The sequence below is a fragment of the Oncorhynchus clarkii genome, chromosome 23, assembly GCF_045791955.1.
Source record: "Oncorhynchus clarkii lewisi isolate Uvic-CL-2024 chromosome 23, UVic_Ocla_1.0, whole genome shotgun sequence".
In the NCBI taxonomy this organism is placed as follows: Eukaryota; Metazoa; Chordata; class Actinopteri; order Salmoniformes; family Salmonidae; genus Oncorhynchus; species Oncorhynchus clarkii.
In genome coordinates, this window is record NC_092169.1 from 12,461,637 (window position 1) to 12,484,185 (window position 22,549).

General features: G+C 41.9%; 1 protein-coding gene across 1 annotated transcript; it reads right to left on the minus strand.

The window, feature by feature from the left end:
• Window positions 1-16,630: 16,630 nt before the first annotated feature.
• LOC139381757 (opioid growth factor receptor-like protein 1) lies at window positions 16,631-21,767 on the minus strand. The gene is made up of 8 exons (XM_071125504.1): window positions 21,561-21,767; window positions 21,116-21,121; window positions 20,425-20,508; window positions 20,206-20,284; window positions 19,865-19,943; window positions 17,526-17,592; window positions 17,246-17,391; window positions 16,631-17,138 (listed from the first exon to the last, which is right to left on the minus strand). The coding sequence occupies exons 1-8, from the start codon at window positions 21,741-21,743 to the stop codon at window positions 16,631-16,633; spliced, it is 1,152 nt and encodes a 383-aa protein (XP_070981605.1). The 5' UTR covers window positions 21,744-21,767.
• Window positions 21,768-22,549: the final 782 nt, after the last annotated feature.

Here is a 22,549-nt window from a genome sequence, read left to right on the forward strand (position 1 = left end):
CACAATACATATATGTTTTGTTCGATAAAGTTCATATTTTTATCAAATCTCAGTATACATTGACGCGTTATGTTCAGTAGTTCCAAAAACATCTGGTGATTTTGCAGAGAGCCACAGCAATTTACAGAAATACTCATTATAAATGTTGATGACAGTACAAGTGTTATGCATGGAACTTTAGATACACTTCTCCTTAATGCAACCGCTGTGTCAGATTTCAAAAAAGCTTTAAGGAAAAAGCAAACCATGCTATAATCTGAGTACGGCGCTCAGAGACCAAACAAGCCAGAAAGATATCCGCCATATTGTGCAGTCAACATTAGTCAGAAATAGCATTATAAATATTCACTTACCTGTGATGATCTTCATCAGAATGCACTCCCAGGAATCCCAGTTCCACAATAAATGTTTGTTTTGTTCGATAATGTCCATAATTTATGTCCAAATAGCTACTTTTGTTAGCGTGTTTTTTAAACAAATTCAAAGTCACGAAGCGAGTTCACTAGGAGCAGACGAAATATCAAAAAGTTCTGTTACAGTCCGTAGAAACATGTCAAACGATGTATAGAATCAATCTTTAGGATGTTTTTAACTTCTTGACCATACTTGAGACGCAGACGTCTCAAGTATGCCCCTGGAAATGCAAATGCGCTACGCTAAATGCTAAATGTACTCGTTACAACTCAATCTTTGATCAAAATTCACAAGCAGGGTATTGAATTAAAGCTACACTCGTTGTGAACCTAGCCAGCAAGTCAGATTTTTAAAATGCTTTTCGGCGAAAGCATGAGAAGCTATTATCTGATAGCATGCACCCCCCAAAATGCCAGCACGACACGTAAACAACAGATTTTGCGGTAGCCGGCGTTACCCAAAACGCAGAAATAAAATATAAAACATTCATTACCTTTGACGAGCTTCTTTCTTGGCACTCCTATATGCCCCATAAACATCACTATTGGGTCTTTTTTTCGTTTAAATCGGTCCATATATACCCAAAATAGCTTTGTATGGAAGCTGTGTCATTCAGAAAAGAACATCGTTTTTAAACGCTGCGTAATTTTTTAAAATTAAAAAAGTCGACGATAAACTTTCACAAAACACTTCGAAATCCTTTTGTAATCCAACTTTAGGTATTAGTAAACGTTTATAATCTATCAAAATGATTACAGGGCGATGTATTTTCAATAGGTCTTCACTTGCAAAACAATGGCTGATAATGTCTTCATCAACTACATCCGGGTGAAGACTGGGAAAATGGATGCCAGATAGATGGATTTTCCAACAATTAATTCAATTGAAAATGACGACAATGGCGACATCGTGTGGAATTTGTATGAATTGCAGGCAGGTCGATATTAAATTCTGTTCTCTTTTAACAACTCGTGGAAGTGACTTATGGAAATTATTTTTAGCTTTCAGAGAGCAGTTTTTCTTGCGTTTTTCAATGAAACACACGATCTGTTATAGTCACAGCCGTGATTTAACCAGTTTTATAAACTTCAGAGTGTTTTCTATCCACACATACTAATCATATGCATATACTATATTCCTGGCATGAGTAGCAGGACGCTGAAAAGTTGCACGATTTTTAACAGAATTTTCGAAAAAGGAGGGGGTAGAAGTAAGATTAACATAAATGTTCAATAATGTTCCAACAACCAATAATGTTCCAAAAGCAATGGAACGCAAGCTACCTCTCACGTGAACAAGTGTCACGAGCTCAAAGCATTCTGCCAGACCTCTGACTCATGCCCCTCTCATTCGCCCCCACTTTACATTAGAAGCATCAAACTAGGTTCTAAAGACTGTTGACATCTAGTGGAAGCCTTAGGAAGTGCAACATGACCAATATCCCACTGTATCTTCAATAGGGAATGAGTTGAAAAATGACCAACCTCAGATTTCCCACTTCCTGGTTGGATTTTTTCTCAGGTTCTTGCCTGCCATATGAGTTCTGTTATACTCACACACTCATTCAAACAGTTTTAGAAACTTCAGAGTGTTTTCTATACAAATATACTAATATGCATATATTAGCAAATGGGACTGAGTAGCAGGCAGTTTACTCTGGGCACCTTATTCAGCCAAGCTACTCAATACTGCCCCCAGCCATAAGAAGTTAAACTTAGTTGGGATTGATGTCCCATCCACGGGACGGTTGAGCTACATAGGCTAATGTGATTAGCATGAGGTTGTAAGTAACAAAACATTTCCCAGGACATAGACATATCTGATATTGTCAGAAAGCTTACATTTTTTTAATCTAACTGCACTGTCCAATTTACAGTAGCTATTACAGTGAAATAATACCATGCTATTGTTTGAGGAGAGTGCACAATTTTGAACATGAAAAGTTATTAATAACCAAATTAGGCACATTTAGACAGTCTTTATACAACATTTTGAATGGAAAAGCAATGGTTCATTGGATCAGTCTAAACCTTTGCACATATACTGGTGCCATCTAGTGGCCAAAATCTAATTTCACCTGGGCTGGAATAATACATTATGGCCTTTCTCTTGCATTTCAAAGATGATGGTACAAAAAAATTCAAAATGAAGGTTGGTTTTTTCTTTGTATTATCTTTTACCAGATCTATTTTGTTATATTCTTCTACATTCCTTTCAAATCTCCACAAACTTCAAAGTGTTTCCTTTCAAATGGTACCAAGAATGTGCATATCCTTGCTTCAAGGCCTGAGCTACAGGCAGTGAGATTTGGGTGTCATTTTAGGGAAAATTTAAAAAAAGAGGCAGATCCTTAAGAGGCTTTTAAAGAAATACTTACAGCTGTAATCTCTGCCAAAGGTGCTTCTAGTATTGATTTAGGGGTGTGAATACTTATGTACAGTGCATTCTGAAAATATTCAGACCCCTTGATTTTTTCCCACATTTTGTTACGTTACAGCCTTTTAATAAAATTGATTAAATATTGTTTTGCCTCATCAATCTAAACACAATACTGTACCCTGTAATGACAAAGCAAAAACGAGATTGTAGATTTTTTTTGTTACATTTTTGTATCACATTTACATACGTTTTTGTTTATTTTTATTTGTTTTATTTTACCCCCTTTTTCTCCCTAATTTCATGATATCCAATGGCGATCTTGTCTCATCACTGCAACTCCACATAGGGCTTGGGAGAGGCGAAGGTTATATCATGCGTCCTGTGAAACATGACCTCCCCCCAAACCGCACTTCTTAACACCTGTGTTGGAGGAAACACCGGGTTTGAAAACATGTTTTCACCTTGTCATTATGGGGTATTGTATGTCAATGTAAGAGAAATACATTTGATCCATTTTTAATTCAGGCTGTACAAAATGTGGAATAAGTTAAGCGGTATAAATAATTTCTGAAGACACTGTACACTCACACACACACACACACACACACACACACATAGTGCTGTTACACTCATTAGCACAGTCACAAACAGACACAGAAAAACATATATTTGGACAGCTGGAGAGGCCGGATTATGTGAGAGTTGTGCTAAGTGTTTGGATATAAACAACAGTCTGGCCAGAAGGGTTGCCAAAGGTCAACCAAGTACAACGCGTGTGTTTGGTTTGTGTGTGTGCGTGTTATTCCATCTCATGAAACCTGTGAATCCCCTTAAACATATATAATGAATTATTGAATTAATGGTCAACTCCTTGGTTAAATAAATGTTTCATACACACGCACTGTCTTTGTGCTTACTGGTGTAGGCCTATGTTCTTTTCACATCTCTTTCTGCTCCTTAGAAAGCAGAAGTTCTCTCAGAGTAACAGTTAGTTTTGACCTCGGACTGACACCTAAACAAGTCCAGTTTCGGGTGAGAAACGCAGTTTAGCGTTTTTAGTCATTAATTTAGTTCTGGAGGCAGCTCTGATGCACAGCCACAAAGTCATAAAATCTGATTGTAAACCTAACCTTAAGGTGCTACATATAGGATGTTTTTATTTTATGTTCGCATTGTAATTTCAGAAAATGTCCATAATATAATGTATCTGCAGTAATAGTGGAATGGTAGTGTTTCACAGTATTACTTGCCTGCCAGTGTTGTGATTGACTGTGATATTCGGCAATTGATTTCAAATACCGGAGCAGCATCTGTTGTCAAAACAGGAAAGCTGTTCTGACTTTGTGGCTGTGTTAGTTCAAATCACACTCATTTTCTGGTTGCTACAATTCTACACTGTTCGCTCAATTTCAGGTTACAGCTGTAAAAACTATATTTTTTGTTTCGCAGAGATTTAGATGGCACAATGATTCCCTACACTATTCAGTGCTTGTTTTCTCACATAAACTGTAATTGAGCGAATAGTATAGAATTTTAGCAACCAGGAAATGACCGAGCGATTTCCACTAGAAAACACTGGCACAGTCAGAACAGCTTTCCCATTCTGACAAAGAATGCCGCTCCGGTGGGAGAAATCAATAGTGGAATATCACAGTGAATCACAACACTGGAGGGTAAGTAGTACTTTGAAACACTATTATTCCACTATTAGCGCCAGATACGGTAAACTGTACAGTGCCTTAAGAAAGTATTCATACCCCTTGACTTATTCCACATTTTGTTGTGTTACAGCTGGAAATTAAAATGGATTAAATAGATTTTTTTTCTCTTACCCATCTACAGACAATGCCCCACATAATGACAAAGTGAAAATATGTTTTTAGAAATGTTAGATACTTAAATATATCTCATTTACATATGTATTTACACCCTTGAGGTATTACATGTTGGTTGTTGAAAATGGCAAGAAATTAATTTTCAAGTCTTGCCATACAGTGGCTTGCAAAAGTATTCACCCCACTTGGCATTTTTCCTATCTTGTTGCCTTACAATACCTGGAATTAAAATATATTTTTTGGGAGTTTTTATCATTTGATTTACACAACATGCCTACCACTTTGAAGATGCAAAATATTTTTTACTGTGAAACAAACGAGAAATAAGACAAAAAACTGAACTTGAGCGTGCATAACTATTCAACCCCCACAAAGTCAATACATTGTAGAGCCACCTTTTGCAGCAATTACAGCTGCAAATCACTGGGATTTTTGCCCATTCTTCAAGGCAAAACTGCTCCAGTTACTCAAGTGTTGCTTTAGCAGTGCACTTAGGGTCACTGTCCTCTCTGGAAGACTGAAAAAGGTTTTCCTCAAGAATTCCCATGTACTTAATGCCATCCATCAATCTTCAATTCTGACCAGTTCCCCAGTCCCTGTCGATGAAAAACATCCCCACAGCATGATGCTGCCACCACCATGCTTCACTCTGGGTATGGTATTCTCGGGGTAATGAGAGGTGTTGGGTTTGCGCCAGATATAGTATTTTCCTTGATGGCCAAAAAGCTCAATTTAGTCTCATCTGACCAAAGTACCTTCTTCCATATGTTTGGGGAGTCTCCCACATGCCTTTTGGCGAACACCTAACATGTTTGCTTATTTTTTATTTTCTTTTTCTGGCCACTCTTTCGTAAAGCCTAGCTCTGTGGAGTGTACGGCTTAAAGTGGTCTTATGGACAGATACTCCCATCTCTGCAGTGGTTATCTTTGGTCTCTTTGTTGCCTCTCTGATTAATGCCCTCCTTGCCTGGTCCATGAGTTTTGGTGGGCGGCCCTTTCTGGGCAGGTTTGTTGTGGTGCCATATTCTTTCCATTTTTTAATAATGGATTTAATGGTGCTCTGTGGGATGTTCAAAGTTTCGGATATTTTTTTATAACCTAACCCTGATCTGTACTTCTACCAAACTCTGTCCCTGACCTGTTTGGAGAGCTCTTTGGTCTTCATGGTGCCGCTTGCTTGGTGGTGTTAGTGGTGAGATCATATGACAGATCATGTGACAGTTAGATTGCACACAGGTGGACTTTATTGAACTAATTATGTGACTTTTGAAAGTAATTGGTTGCACCGGGTCTTATTTAGGGTCTTCATAGCAAAGGGGATGGATACATACGCACGCACCACTTTTCCGTTTTTTGTATAACATTTTTTTTTAAACAAGTAATTTTTTTTTTCATTTCACTTCACCAATTTGGACAATTTTGTGTATGTTCATTAAATGAAATCCCAATAAAAATCCATTTAAAGGACAGGTTGTAATGCAACAAAATAGGAAAACCGCCAAGGGGGGATGAATACTTTTGCAAGGCACTGTAGATTGTCAAGACGATTTAATTGGAGTTACATTTTTGACTACACTGGGCCTATAATATTTAATCGATTTTACACAGTAGTGGTGAGTTTATTGTCTATGTTCAATAATAAAGTTTTTCTTGTTTATATTTTCCTTCTTATTCGCCACATGTTATCTTACCTTCAAGGTCACAATGTTTGCCTATGTACAGTATACACTTTCTAAATGTCTCTGATTTAATACATGTAGCTGTAGATGAGAACAAGTGAATCCTAAATCTGATGTAATGCATCATATGCACCCATTACAAATAAATGAATAATATTATTAATATTATAAAACAATGTGTTAGAAATTAAACTTTTGATTGGCCAAATTAATGAAAGATTTATTGTTACAAAGGTGTGAATGTGAAAAAGGGATGATGATCACATCAACTCTTACAGAGACAAATCCCCGGAGCCCACTGGTGGTACAGACAGGAAGCAGCACACTTCTTATCAGGTGCAGACACAACACCTGCAGAAGTTTCCAGTCCAAACTTGAGAGTAAACTGAAACAATAAAAGGAGAAAAACACCAAGAAGCCAAGGCAAACGTTCCAATCTGGAAGGGGAGTGAATGTCTCACACACAGGCACATGCTTGATAACGTACATTTGAAGTCGGACATTTACATACACCTCAGCCAAATACATTTAAACTCAGTTTTTCACAATTCCATAATTCACTGTCTTAGGTCAGTTAGGATCACCACTTTATTTTAAGAATGTGAAATGTCAGAATAATAGTAGAGAGAATTATTTATTTCAGCTTATATTTCTTTCATCACATTCCCAGTGAGTCAGAAGTTTACATACACTCAATTAGTATTTGGTAGCTTTGCTTTAAAATTCTTTAACTTGGGTCAAACGTTTCAGGTAGGCTTCGACAAGCTTCCCACAATAAGTTGGGTGAATTTTGGTCCATTCCTCCTGACAGAGCTTGTGTAACTGAGTCAGGTTTGTAGGCCTCCTTGCTCGCACACACTTTTTCAGTTCTGCCCACACATTTTATATAGGATTGAGATCAGGGCTTTGAAATGGCCACTCCAAAACTTTGACTTTGTTGTCCTTAAGCCATTTTGCCACAACTTTGGAAGTAAGCTTAGGGTCATTGTGCATTTGGAAGACCCATTTGCGACCAAGCTTTAACTTCCTGACTGATGTCTTGAGATGTTGCTTCAATATATCCACATATTTTCCATCCTCATGATGCCATCTATTTTGTGAAGTGCACCAGTCCCTCCTGCAGCATAGCACCCCCACAACATGATAATGCCACCCCCGTGCTTCACGGTTGGGATGGTGTTCTTTGGCTTGCAAGCTTCCCCCTTTTTCCTCTAAACATAACGATGGTCATTATGGCCAAACAGTTCTATTTTCGTTTCATCAGACCAGAGGACATTTCTCCAAAAAGTATGATCTTTCCTTTCAGGTTATGTCGATATAGGACTCATTTTACTGTGGTTATAGAGTTTTGTACCTGTTTCCTCCAGCATCTTCACAAGGTACCCTGGGGCAAAAAAAGTATTTAGTCAGCCACCAATTGTGCAAGTTCTCCCACTTAAAAAGATGAGAGAGGCCTATAATTTTCATCATAGGTACACTTCAACTATGACAGACAAAATGAGAAAAAAAATCCAGAAAATCACATTGTAGGATTTTTAATGAATTTATTTGCAAATTATGGTGGAAAATAAGTATTTGGTTATAACAAAAGTTTATCTCAATACTTTGTTATATACCCTTTGTTGGCAATGACAGAGGTCAAACGTTTTCTGTAAGTCTTCACAAGGTTTTCACACACTGTTGCTGGTATTTTGGCCCATTCCTCCATGCAGATCTCCTCTAGAGCAGTGATGTTTTGGGGCTGTTGCTGGGCAACACAGACTTTCAACTCCCTCCAAAGATTTTCTATGGGGTTGAGATCTGGAGACTGGCTAGGCCACTCCAGGACCTTTAAATGCTTCTTACGAAGCCACTCCTTCATTGCCCGGGCGGTGTGTTTGGGATCATTGTCATGCTGAAAGACCCAGCCACGTTTCATCTTCAATGCCCTTGCTGATGGAAGGAGGTTTTCACTCAAAATCTTACGATACATGGCCCCATTCATTCTTTCCTTTACACGGATCAGTCGTCCTGGTCCCTTTGCAGAAAAACAGCCCCAAAGCATGATGTTTTCACCCCCATGCTTCACAGTAGGTATGGTGTTCTTTGGATGCAACTCAGCATTCTTTGTCCTCCAAACACAACGAGTTGAGTTTTTACCAAAAAGTTATATTTTGGTTTCATCTGACCGTATGACATTCTCCCAATCTTCTTCTGGATCATCCAAATGCTCTCTAGCAAACTTCAGACGGGCCTAGACATGTACTGGCTTAAGCAGGGGGACACGTCTGGCACTGCAGGATTTGAGTCTCTGGCGGCGTAGTGTGTTACTGATGGTAGGCTTTGTTACTTTGGTCCCAGCTCTCTGCAGGTCATTCACTAGGTCCCCCCGTGTGGTTCTGGGATTTTTGCTCACCGTTCTTGTGATCATTTTGACCCCACAGGTTGAGATCTTGCGTGGAGCCCCAGATCGAGGGAGATTATCAGTGGTCTTGTATGTCTTTCATTTCCTAATAATTGCTCCCACAGTTGATTTCTTCAAACCAAGCTGCTTACCTATTGCAGATTCAGTCTTCCCAGCCTGGTGCAGGTCTACAATTTTGTTTTTGGTGTCCTTTGACAGCTCTTTGGTCATGGCCATAGTGGAGTTTGGAGTGTACCTGCCATTAATACCGGTAACGATTGGAGGAGAGAGGAGCCTCTTAAAGAAGAAGTTACAGGTCTGTGAGAGCCAGAAATCTTGCTTGTTTGTAGGTGACCAAATACTTATTTTCCACCATAATTTGCAAATAAATTCATTAAAAATCCTACAATGTGATTTTCTGGATTTTTTTCTCATTTTGTCTGTCATAGTTGAAGTGTACCTATGATGAAAATTATAGGCCTCTCTCATCTTTTTAAGTGGGAGAACTTGCACAATTGGTGGCTGACTAAATACTTTTTTGCCCCACTGTACTTTGCTGTTGCACATTTTGCACCAAAGTACGTTCATCTCTAGGAGACAGAACGCGTCTCCTTTCTGAGCGGTATGACAACTGCGTGGTCCCATGGTGTTTATATTTGCGCACTATTGTTTGTGCAGACGAACATGGTACCTTCAGGCGTATGGAAATTGCTCCCAAGGATGAACCATACTTGTGGAGGTCTACCATTTTTTCTGAGGTCTTGGCTGATTTCTTTTGATTTTCACTTGATGTCAAGCAAAGAGGCACTGAGTTTGAAGGTAGGCCTTAAAATACATCCACAGGTACACCTCCAATTGACTCAAATGATGTCAATTAGCCTATCAGAAGCTTCTAAAGCCATGACATCATTTTCTAGAATTTTCCAAGCTGTTTAAAGGAACAGTCAACATAGTGTATGTAAACTTCTGACCCACTGGAATTGTGATACAGTGAGTTATAAGTGAAATAGTGCTAACCGACTTGCCAAAACTATAGTTTGTTAACAAAAATGTGTGGAGTGGTTGAAAAACTAGTTTTAATGACTCCAACCTAAGTGTATGTGAACTTCTGACTTCAACTGTATGGGATATCAACAGAGGTACATTTTTCTGGGTGACCTAAATATTGATTGGCTTTCATCAAGCTGCCTACTCAAGAAAAAGCATCAAACTGTCACCAGTCAGTACCTGCAACCTGGTTCAGGTTATCAGTCATCCTACCAGGGTATTTACAAACAGCACAGGAGTTAAATAATCCACAAGTATTGATCACATCTTTACTAATGTTGGAGAAATCTGCTCTAAAGCAGTATCTAAATCTATCAGATGTAGTCATCATAATATAGTAGCCATTTCTAGGAAAACCAAAGTTCCAAATTTGAGCCTAAAACAGTGTATAAGAGGTCATAAATTTAAGTTTTGTAGTAATTCCAACGTTGAAGGTGTAAGAATATTTGCAGCTCGGTGGTGTGTAATGAGGAGTAACCAGACGCTGCACTTATGAAATTGCTTATTCCAGTTACTAATTAGCATGCACCCATTAACAAAATTACTGAAAAATAACCTGTTAAATCCCTGTGGATAAATTATATAAAAAATAATAGTAAAAACTGACAAGTGTCTTCACTGACTTTTTCAACCTTTCCTTGACCGAGGCACGTTTCAAGCAAACCACCATAGTCCCTGTGCCCAAGAATGCCAAGGTTACCTGAATGACTACCAACCCGTAGCACTCATATCTGTAGCCAAGCTTTGAAAGGCTGGTCATGGCTCACATCAACACCATCATCCCAGAAACCTTAGACAAACTCTCATTTGCATACCGCCCCAATAGATCCACAGATGACGCGTTCTCTCTTGCACTCCACACTGCCTTTCCCACCTGGAATGTAGTGGAGCGGGTTGAGAGTTTCAAGTTCCTTGGTGCCCACATCACCAACAAACTATCATGGTACAAACACACCAAGACAGTTGTGAAGAGGGCATGGCAACACCTATTCCCCCACAGGAGACTGAAAATATTTGGTATGTGTCCTCAGATCCTCAAAATGTTCTACAGCTGCACCATCGAGAGCATGATGTGCTGAGCTGTATGCACTACCCTCTGTAGCACCTTGCGTTCAGATGCTGAGCAGGTGCCATAAGCGGTGATGCCGCTTGGTATGGCACCGCTTGGTATGGCAACTGCTCAGCATCCGACTGCAAGGTGCTACAGAGGGTAGTGCATACAGCTCAGTACATCACTGGGGCCAAGCATCCTACCACCCAGGACTTCTATACCAGGCGATGTCAGAGGAAGGCCCTAAAAATTGTCAGACTCCAGCCACCCAAGTCATAGACTATTCTCTCTGCTACCGCACGGCAAGTGGTACTGGAGCACCAAGTCTAGGTCCAAGCGGATTCTTCACAGCTTCCTCCAAGCCATTAGACTGCTGAACAGTTAATCAAGTGGCTACCCGGACTATTTTGCCTTTACCCCCTTTGTTACCCGAATGCAACTCGCTGTTTATTATCGATGCATAGTCACTTCACCCTTACCTATATGTACATATGACCTCTATTACCTCAATTAACCTGTACCCCCACACATTGACTTGGTACTGGTACCCCCCCTGTCTATAATTTTACCAAATTTCTGTCGGCATGTGCAACCAGAGGAAAAATAACTCTGGACCACCTTTAAGTCACACACAGACACACATACAAAGCTCTCCCTCACCCTCCATTTGGCAAATCTGACCATAATTCCATCCTCCTGATTCCATCTTACATGCAAAACAATAAAGCAGGAAGCACCAGTGATTAGATCAATAAAAAAGTGGTCAGATGAAGCAGATGCTAGGGTACAGGACTGTTTTGCTAGCACAGACTGGAATATGTTCCGGGATTCCTCCAATGGCATTGAGGAGTACACATCTGTCATTGGCTTCATCAATAAGTGCATCGATGACGTCGTCCCCACAGTGACCGTACGTACATAAGCCAACCAGAAGCCATGGATTACAGGCAGCATCCACACTGAGCTAAAGCCTAGAGCTGCCGCTTTCAAGGAGCGGGACTCTAACCCGTAAGCTTATAAGAAATCCCACTATGCCCTCCGACAAACCATCAAACAGGCAAAAATTCAATACAGGACTAAGATCAAGTCGTACTACACCGGCTCTGACGCTCGTCGGATGTGGCACGGCTTGCAAACCATTACAGATTACAAAAGGAAGGACAGCCGAGAGCTGCCCAGTGACACGAGCCTACCAGATGAGCTAAACTACTTCTCTGCTTGCTTCGAGGCAAATAACACTGAAACATGCATGAGAACACCAGCTGTACCGGAAGACTGTGGGATCACGCTCTCCGCAGCCGATGTGAGTAAAACCTTTAGACAGGTCAACATTCACAAGACCAAGGGGCCAGATGCATTACCAGGACGTGTACTGCAAGCATGACTAACTAGCAAGTGTCTTCACTAACATTTTCAACCTCTCTCTGTCCGAGTCTGTAATACCAACATGTTTTAAGTAGACCACCATAGTGCCTGTGCCCAAGAACACTAAGGTAACCTGCCTAAATGACTACCTACCCGTAGCACTCATGTCTGTAGCCATGAAGTGCTTTGAAAGGCTGGTCATGGCTCACATCAACACCATCATCCCAGAAACCCTAGACCCACTCCAATTTGCATACTGCCCCAACAGATCCACAGATTATGCCATCTCTATTGCACTCCATACTGCCCTTTCCCACATGGACCTAAGGAAAACTTATGTGAGAATGCTATCCATTGACTACAGCTCAGCGTTCAACACCATTGTGCCCTCAAAGCTCATCAATAAGCTAAGGACCCTGGGATTAAACACCTCCCTCTGCAACTGGATCATGGACTTCCTGACGTGCCGCCCCCAGGGGGTAAAGATAGGTAGCAACACATCCGCCAAGTTGATCCTCAACACAGGGGCCCCTCAGGGGTGCATGCTCAGTACCCTCCTGTACTCCCTGTTCACTCATGACTGCACGGCCAGGCACGACTCCAACACCATCATAAAATGTGCCAATTGACACAACAGTGGTAGGCCTGATCACCGACAACAACGAGACAGCCTATAGGGTGGAAGTCAGAGACCTGGCCTTGTGGTGCCAGGACAACAACCTCTCCCTCAACGTGATCAAGACAAAGGAGATGATTGTGGACTACAGGAAAAAGAGGACCGAGTATGCCCCCATTCTCATCGACGGGGCTGCAGTGGAGGAGGTTGAGAGCTTCAAGTTCCTTGGTGTCTACATCACCAACAAACTAACATGGTCCAAACACACCAAGATAGTGCGGGCACGACTATTCCCCCTCAGGAGACTGAAAAGATTTGGCATGGATCCTCAGATCCTCAAAAGGTTCTACATCTGCACTGTCGAGAGCATCCTAACTGGTTGCATCACTGCCTGGTATGGCAACTGCTCGGCCTCCGACCGCAAGGCGCTACAGAGGGTAGTGCGAACGGCCCAGTACATCACTGGGGCCAAGCTTCTTGCCATCCAGGACCTCTATACCAGGCGGTGTCAGAGGAAGGCCCTACGAATTGTCAAAGACGTCAGCCACCCTAGTCATAGACTACCGTACGGCAAGCGGTACCGGAGCTCCAAGTCTAGGTCCAAGAGGCTTCTGAACAGCTTCTACCCCCAAGCCATAAGACTCCCGAACATGTAGTCAACTGGCTACCCAGACGATTTGCATTGAGGTGACTACCTCATGAAGCTGGTTGAGAGAATGCCAATAGTGTGCAAAGCTGTCATCAAGGCAAAGGGTGGGTACTTTGAAGGATCTCAAATATAAAATATATTTTGATTTGTTTAACCCTTTTCTGGTTACATAGTAACCATTAGAACATAGTGAAAATAAAGAAAAACCCTTGAATGAGCAGGTGTGTCCATACTTTTAACTGGTACTGTAGATGGAGAGCTAACATTAATACTATTTTTTATGCATATTTTTTATGCATGTCAATCTCTCGTGGCTCAAAGTAGAAGAGAGATTGACTTCATCACTACTTGTATTTGTGAGAGGTATTGACATGTCGAATGCACCAAGCTGTCTGTTTACACTATTAGCACACAGCTTGGACACCCATGCATACCCAACAAGACATGCCACCAGAGGTTTCTTCACAGTCCCTAAGTCCAAAACAGACTATGTGAAACACACAGTACTACATAGAGCCATGACTACATGGAACTCTATTCCACATCTAGTACCTCATGCAAGCAGTAAAATTTGATCAAAGAAAAAAACAGATAAAAATACCCCTTATGGAACAGCGGGGACTACACACACAGTTACAGACACATGCATACACACACACACACACACGATAACATGCGCACTATACACACATGTACACATGGATTTTGTGTTGTAGATATGTGGTAGTAGAGGAGTGGACGGGGCACACACCTAATGTGTTGTGAAATGCATTTGACGTTTTTAATTTGTATAACTGCCTTTTGCATGTGTTTGCGTGTGCGTGTTTGCGTGTATGTGAAAGATCACACCATATCACACGCATTTTTCTTCTCACAGCACACTTTAATTTACACCAACCTGTGTGTGTTACTTCAGAGCTTTTAAGTTTTAAAATCTCTACTGTTAACCTGAAATTGCCATAACTCTGGATATCCATAGCACTCTTTGGACTCATATGTGTGCTGCTGTCTATACACTCGCCTTCTGTGGTCTTGTAAACTGCCGTGGGGCAGTTGGGGTCATAGTAGGTCAGGCTCATAGAATGGCTTGAACAAACATGTTCTATAGATCTAACGGTGATAATATCATTTTCCATTAGTACATGTCGAACAATGAGAAATGTAGCTGGTTGGGTTTGTCAGTAGGGTCTTGCCACCAGCGCTCTCTACTCCCATATACTCTCTCTTACACACAACACACACACACATACGCACAATAAAGTACACAGTCTTTTCCTTTTGACTTGCCATATTTTAATACAGTAAAAAAAAATTGTCTCCATACACTTTCTATACAAATCATAAGAATTGATACAAGTTACAAAACATACTTATGTATGGAACCTTTACACATCCAAAGACAAGTCAGTCACAAAGACAAGTCAGTCACAAGGATGGACGCAGACAGAGAGAGAGAGAGAGAGAGATGCATCTATCCCTGAAACAGACCACTATACCTTGTATATGGAAGTAAAACATTTGAAGAGTTTCCAGCATTCCATAGACTGGATTTACAGTTAGTTCCTCTCCTCATTCCTGTTTCTCGTGCCAATCCTCCATCCCCTCCCAAATTGCGTCATCTTAGCCCAGATGACAATAGAGGCAGTTAAACAATGAGGGTCTGGAGAGAAACAGAGAGGGAATAGATTCTTCTTTATCATAATCTAAATATCCTCTGAAAGATGGGGTGGGGGGGAAATTAGGCATTTTAACTGGTCTTCATTGGCACATTATTATTTCAGTACGCCAATGCCAGCCAACTGCATGGCTAGAGATAAGGAGAGACAGAATGAGAGAGAACTAGAAAGAAAGAGAGTTGGATTCAAGCCATCCACTCAGCCTCCTTTAATTCTCGCAATTGCGGAAGAAGTGGTAGATGAAGAGTAGGAAGAGAAAGAGAGTGTGAGAGAGAGAAATCCTAAAAAAACAGATATGCACTGTATACAAAGACGAGATACTCTATTGTGTATGGGTTTATGGGTGAGTGAAAGAGTGAGTAAATCTGTCTGTATGAATAATAAGTTGTGTATAGGCTTTACTATAAATGCTTATTTGTATCTACATACACTCAACAGTTATGCATTTTATTTTCCCAATAAAATAAAAAAAACAGGCAAATCACCATCCTGGATTCGGATCCAATTCAAGTCTTGCACGTCCCCAATAGATTGGTCCAGGATTCAGGACCCAAGTGCCAGGTACTGTTGTCACCCGTTACTGTGAATCATGTGAAATGTGTGCCATTCAAAAAAAAGAGCTATGTCAAGCTGCCGTCAAGTTATTTGTGTGTTTATAAGCATACCGGTACACTGAAATGGTCACGTTCTGTCCTTGTGAAAGCAAATTCTACCTTTTCGCTAACACCCATCAGGTAACCACATTCATACCCGAAAACACCCTTTAACACAAACACTGGTAAGTACACACACATCCCTAATGGCACACAATCAACCAGTAAAAGATGAATAGAAAAAGAGGCACTTCAGATAGTAGTACACAAATTGGCTAGCACACACACACACTACAGTCTCGACACACTGATAGCTACAGTGTTAATACTTGAGCCCATATTATCAATCACATTACAGTATACCTGAAAAGCTCATATGAGCCTGTGCGTCTGACTAGCTTGGCTGCTCGGAAAGCTACAGAAGGCTTTGTGTAGGAAGATGGGATTCCGACACCCAAAGTTTCACCGTCATCGCCAGGCTCAGCAGTCAACAGTAAGATCAGCTCAGGAAGTAACAGAGCTATTTCATATAGGAAGACAGATTGTCAAAGGTGCAAGGTTTCACACAGCAGCCGCCCTTTCAAGCAGTTCTTCATATCCTATCAGATTATTTGTTTCATACTTCCAACCGATCAGGCTGCTTGTTGTATGCTAAGCCCTACATGTGATCTGCTTGGCTAGAAGGTTCTGTACAATTAGTGGATTACCAAGTGCAGTCAATCTACACAAAAGGAAGAATGACATTGTGACAAGAGAGAAAACATTGCAAGAGTAGTTTAACGTTAAGGATTGTGCTGCATACTAAACTTAGCTACTACAACTTAGCTACGACTTTTGAGTTCATAAAAACATGGCATTGGCCAGTATTGCTACAATAACCCCCCCAACCACCCCCCAATCCATCAAGACACACATACACCACTTCTTCCCTAAACTATTCTCCCTACAGTGGAACAGTCTCAATGTACTTGCCCCTGTCCCCCCTACCCCTCTCCATCACCCCCTCCTGGAGGGTTTTGGTGGAGACGGTATAGCCCTTGGTTCCCTTCCCATCTCCTCCCCCACACCCCCCTCCCACTGAGTCCTTCTTCGTAAGTGGACTACAAGCCCTATGGGGGTCTCCTCCTCTCCTCTCCCTCTCTGGGGTGGGTTCTGCCACCCTGCCTCCTGGCCCTGCCTCAGCTCCTCTCCTCCTGGCCGGGGGCCCCCAGAGGAAGGTGTTGGCCGGCTGGTAGTGCTGGCGGGCGTACCGGAGCAGGCTGCGGCGGTGGGAGCGGAGGCGGATGGTGTAGACGTAATACTCTAGGGTGCTGTGCAGCATGTTGGGCAAGGTGCCCCGGCACAGAGCCTCGTCCAGCAGCAGACGCACCAGGGGGGCCTTGAAGGCCTCAAAGCCCAGCTCACCCAGAGACTTGAGGATGCGTGTGATTCGCAGATAGTTATGCTGGGACCTGGGGAGAGAGGGAGAGATAGGTGGTTTGGTGATGAGTAACCTTCGCTATAGACCCAGAGAGAAATTGTGTGAATGTGTGTAAGTACACCTGTGTTTACCACTCACTCATTGAGGTGCTGAAAGCGTTCTTGCCAGTTGGAAGCTCGGGCGACATTCCCACTTTTATCCAGGAGTTTGATCCCATAAAAATCCAGCATGAGTGTGTACGCCAGCAGAAATCGCCGCTTGGCCTCCCGAGTGCTTTGGAATTCCTATGGGACACAGCAAAGATCAACCGGAAGTATAAGTAGATCCCCCAATATTCAAAATTCCTGTACAACATGATGGCATACTGACATTTTCAGATCAGTCAAACCACATGGTTAAGTCTTGTTATTGTCTTTACCTTGATCTCCTCCTGAGTGAGTTCTTGAGCATAGAAGTTGAGCCCTTGCTCCCTCAGAGGGAAAAGCCTGCAATAAAGACAGAGAGAGAAGACTGTCAAAGAGTGAGGTTAACTCTCTCCCCTTGACTTTTCTATGCAAGTCTCCCTGTCCTCTCTTGTCTGTCTTTATTCTCTTGCTCTTCCCTTCTGTCCTCTTTTCCTCTATACGCGCATCTCTCTCCCACTGCTGTCTCTTATTACAGTGGCTTGCGAAAGTATTCCCCACCTTGGCATTTTTCCTATTTTGTTGCCTTCCAACCTGGAAATCAACATTTATTTGTTGGGGGGTTTGTATCATTTGCTTTACACAACATGAGTACCACTTTGAAGATGCAAAATATTTTTATTGTGAGACAAACAAGAAATAAGACAAAAAAACAGAACTTGGGCGTGCATGACTATTCCCTCCCCCAAAGTCAATACTATGTAGAGCCACAATTTTGCAGCAATTACAGAGGCAAGTCTCTTGGGGTATTTCTCTATAAGCTTGGCACATATAGCCATCCGGATTTTTGCCCATTCTTCAACGCACAACTGCTCTAGCTCCGTCAAATTGGATGGGTTCCGCTGGTGTAAAGCAATCTTTAAGTCATACCACAGATTCTCAATTCGATTGAGGTCTGGGCTTTGACTAGGCCATTCCAAGACATTTAAATGTTTCCCCATAAACCACTCGAGTGTTGCTTTAGCAGTATGCTTAAGGTCATTGTCGTGCCGGAAGGTGAACCTCCGTCCCTGTCTCAAATCTCTGAAAAACTGAAACAGGTTTCCCTCAAGAATTTCCCGGTATTTAGCACCATCCTTCAATTCCTTCAATTCTGGCCAGTTTCCCAGTCCCTGTCGATGAAAAACATCCCCAGAGCATGATGCTGCCACCACCATGCTTCACAATGGGGATGATGATCTCTGGGTGATGAGAGGTGTTGGGTTTGCGCCAGACATAGCATTTTCCTTGATTACCAAAAAGCTCAATTTCGTCTCATCTGACCAAAGTACCTTCTTCCATTTGTTTGGGGAGTCTCCCACATGCCTTTTGGCGAATATCAAACACGTTTGCTTCTTTTTTCTTTAAACAATGCTGTTTTTCTGTAAAGCCCATCACTGTGAAGTGTAAGCCTTGAAGTGGTCCTATGGACAGATACTCCAATCTCCGCTGTGGAGTTTTACAGCTCATTCAGGGTTATCTTTGGTCTCTTTGTTGCCTCTCTGATTAATGCCCTCCGTGCCTGGTCCGTGAGTTTTGGTGGGCGGCCCTCTCTTGGCAGGTTTGTTGTGGTGCCATATTCTTTCAATTTTTAAATAATGGATTTAATGGTGCACCATGGGATGTTCAAAGTTTCTGATATTTTTGTATAACCCAACCCTGATCTGTACTTCTCCACAACTTTGTCCCTGACCTGTTTGAAGAGCTTATTGGTCTTCATGGTTCCACTTGCTTGGTGGTGTTGCAGACTCTGGGGCCTTTCAGAACAGGTTTATATATACTGAGATCATGTGACAGATCATGTGACACTTAAATAAAGTCCACCTGTGTGCAATCTAACTAATTATGTGACTTCTGGAGGTAATTGGTTGCACCAGGTCTTACTTAGGAGCTTCATAACAAAGGGGTGAATACATATGCACAAACCACTTCTCTGTTTTTAATGTTTTATAATTTTTTTGTTTTAGTTATTTTTTTCATTCCACTTCACCAAATTTGGACTATTTTGTGTATGTCCATTACATGAAATAAAAATCAATTTAAATTACAGGTTGTAATGCAGCAAAATAGGAAAAACGCCCAGGGGGATGAATACTTTTGCAAGGCACTGTAAGTAAATTCAATGAGCAACAGCCACTCGTCTGCAAACGCTCACTGCTGCTTAGACACCCACTAATTGATATTATGCTAATGAACTGCTCTGTCAGAATAGAGAGTATGAGAGAAAGTGAGAGATAATAAGGTTGGCGCTGCAGGGAGTAAGTGAGATTGGCAGGATATGTGAATCCCAGTGGTGTGACTGTGTCTGTGTCAGAGAAAGCATTGGCTGTACTTTGCTGTTCTCTTTTCTGCTTTCTGCTCCCTGCTCCTGCAAAAAAGGTTGAGATAGATTTCTATGTCCAAACATACACATGTTACAGACCTGGGTCAGACCTGGGTCAAATTCTATTTGAAATCATTCAAATACTTAATCTGTGCTTGATTGTTTCTAAAACTCAAATCGTATTTGAACTCAGGTCCGATACGTAGTCACAGGTGTGCATGACACACACACACACACACACACACACACACAGTACCTCGAATGGCCTCTTACCACTGTATGTAGGTGTGATTGTGCTCCAGTTTGTCATAATTTCCTCTCCATTTGGTCAGGATCTCCTCAATGAAGATACCTAGAGAGGGATTCAGGTCAATCACATAAATGATACAGGAAAACACACCTGCCCTGTTTGGGGTCAGCATAAAATGTGTGTGTGTGTCTGCGGGCTAGTGTTTGAACAATAGATCAGCTCTTAATCCTCTCGACTACTCTGTTCAAACATGACCCAAGGCCAATCAAAACTCTCTAAGCCCTGAGCCAGTAACACTCTGCTGTGTGTCCGACGGGTGTATGTTGCTGTTTGTCACTGTGTGTTAGTGTGTGTGTGTGCTGACCGTCTGGTATTAGAGGGATCTTGTTCAGGTAGAAGCGGAGGTTGCGGTAGTCATTAGGTAGCCGGGGCGCCTTGTAGTTCTAGGGAGGGAGAGGATGAGGAGGGAGAGTCAGGAAAAATCAGGCTAGTGTGTGTGTGTGTGTGTGTGTGTGTGTGTGTGTGTGTGTGTGTGTGTGTGTGTGTGTGTGTGTGTGTGTGTGTGTGTGTGTGTGCACCGTACCGGGTAGCTGTGGCGATATTTGTAAAGATCCTTTGCAGCATAAAAACTCCTCTTCATCTTGGTGCTGGACTTAGAGTCAGAGGGCTATGATAGAAAGAGAATAAGAGAGAGAGGAAATAAAATAGTGAATGAACACTGACTGAAATAGATAGCAACAATGATATCAACCGTGTGACATACAAACCCATAACAGCATAGCAGATGTCTGGCTTGGGTGGGTTCGTAACTGAACTGGAATTCACTATTTTTGGTGTAGGTAGAATAATAATCTGCCAATTTCTTCTCCATGAAAGCAATTCTGACTTCATGCAGGCTTCCAATGCACTCACAGTCAGGATAACATGAAGGAAAATGCACCATATACAAGCATATCAAGGTATTATAAAGGCAATTGACTCATTACAAACAAATATTGTTGTTTATCTCTTTTATACTTATGAACATGGATGCATCCCATCAAAGCTGTAGGGTTGTTGCCTATTGTCATTTTTCAGAAAACATAATGAGAAAAAAAATAGTAAGCCTAAAGGCCTAGACCTGAAAACAGCCAGGATTTGGGGAATGGGCATACTGTGTCATTTTCCCCAAATCAAACGATGGAAGATGGGCTCCCTTATTTGGCCATATTATATTTTATGTATTTAAAAAATTAGGTCACTTTTATCAGGTCACTGTCTCACTTGCGCGCAACACTAACCTACTCTCCCTCCGCGTGTTCATGCAGGACATCGAGGACACGAAACGAGGACATAAAACAAGACAGCGAAGTAGAACATTTTGGTTAAAACTGAACGATATTGAATTATGCGCTATAAGACTGCCACTTTTGGCAATGCATAAGACCACATCAATTGGATACATGGCAATGACATTGAACGCAGCGTAGACATGGCAACAACATATGCGTTGAGGACATATACATTGGGACATAGGCCTCAACTAGGCTACTAGCCTACATACAATTCTGATGTTGGTTTCCCGACATTATAGTCTGGGATGTTGACATCTTCAGCGAGCCAGCTATGCAGCTGTGCCATTTCCATTTTCTAATTTAGCTCATTGCAGTCTACTCTTCTTCCTATTGCGTGTGTGTGTGGTTGCTTTTCTGTGTGCCAGTTGGTTGGTAGCCTATTTACCTTCGGGGACATGTTCGCCTGTTCGCCGCATCTCCCTGTCTCAAACCGGCTGACACACTCCGATATCCCGCTGTCCTCATCACCCGGCTGCTCGTCGCTTTCCGAGTCTGACTCCCATGTCGAGTCGCATTCCTCCACAGATCTCGGCTCCTTGTAGCGCAAACTGCCCATCAGATTTCCCATTTACCCGCCTACACCGAGTCGCGCCGTCCTCTGTGTCCTTCTAGCCTACATATTTTGCCGTGCAGTCGGCCTGCTGCGCCACGGTTAGTGTGTGGCGTTTAAATGGCAGGCTGAGGAAAATTCCGATCCAGATTTGCTAGTACATCATGAACACACCCCTAAATGCGCGGCGCGTGCCGAGGAAAGTGGTCACAGCATCAGGACCAAAAATGACCACGTGCTCCGCGACACTGGGACAGTGGTTAACCAGTGTCACATCTGAGATCCTCAATGTCAGATGGAGAACACATACTCATTCTCCCTTTCGGTCACTAGCTAGGTTTCTATTCAATTGGCGACAGATTTTCATGCTAATACTCTAGAATCCGCATTGGAAAATATGCGCATTTTCCTACCAGTGGTGTGTTTACACCAACTTGACTTTTTGCGGATAAAATCAGTGCGTGACGAAATCCACACACAATGCACTTTTTCGCTTTAGTTTTCATGTGCAAATCTACAAATCTAAAGTTCACTATGTTTCCATTGCATTTTGAACTCTACAGATAGCACAATATTTTTATTTATCAAACGGCAGTCAAGCAGAATAAGAGCTTCTATATTTATTGGAAAGGTGCACCAAGCTCACAGGGCACTTTCACCACCCTGTGAAGTTCATAATCAATTATTTAATCTATAGCCTAATAAACCTCATGGTTTCCAAGTCATAGTGGTAGGACCACACACCATATCATCTCGTGACTCCAAGTTTACTTTGATATGATGCTTTTTATTTAAATATTTGCGCATAAAGGCGTTTCCACCCA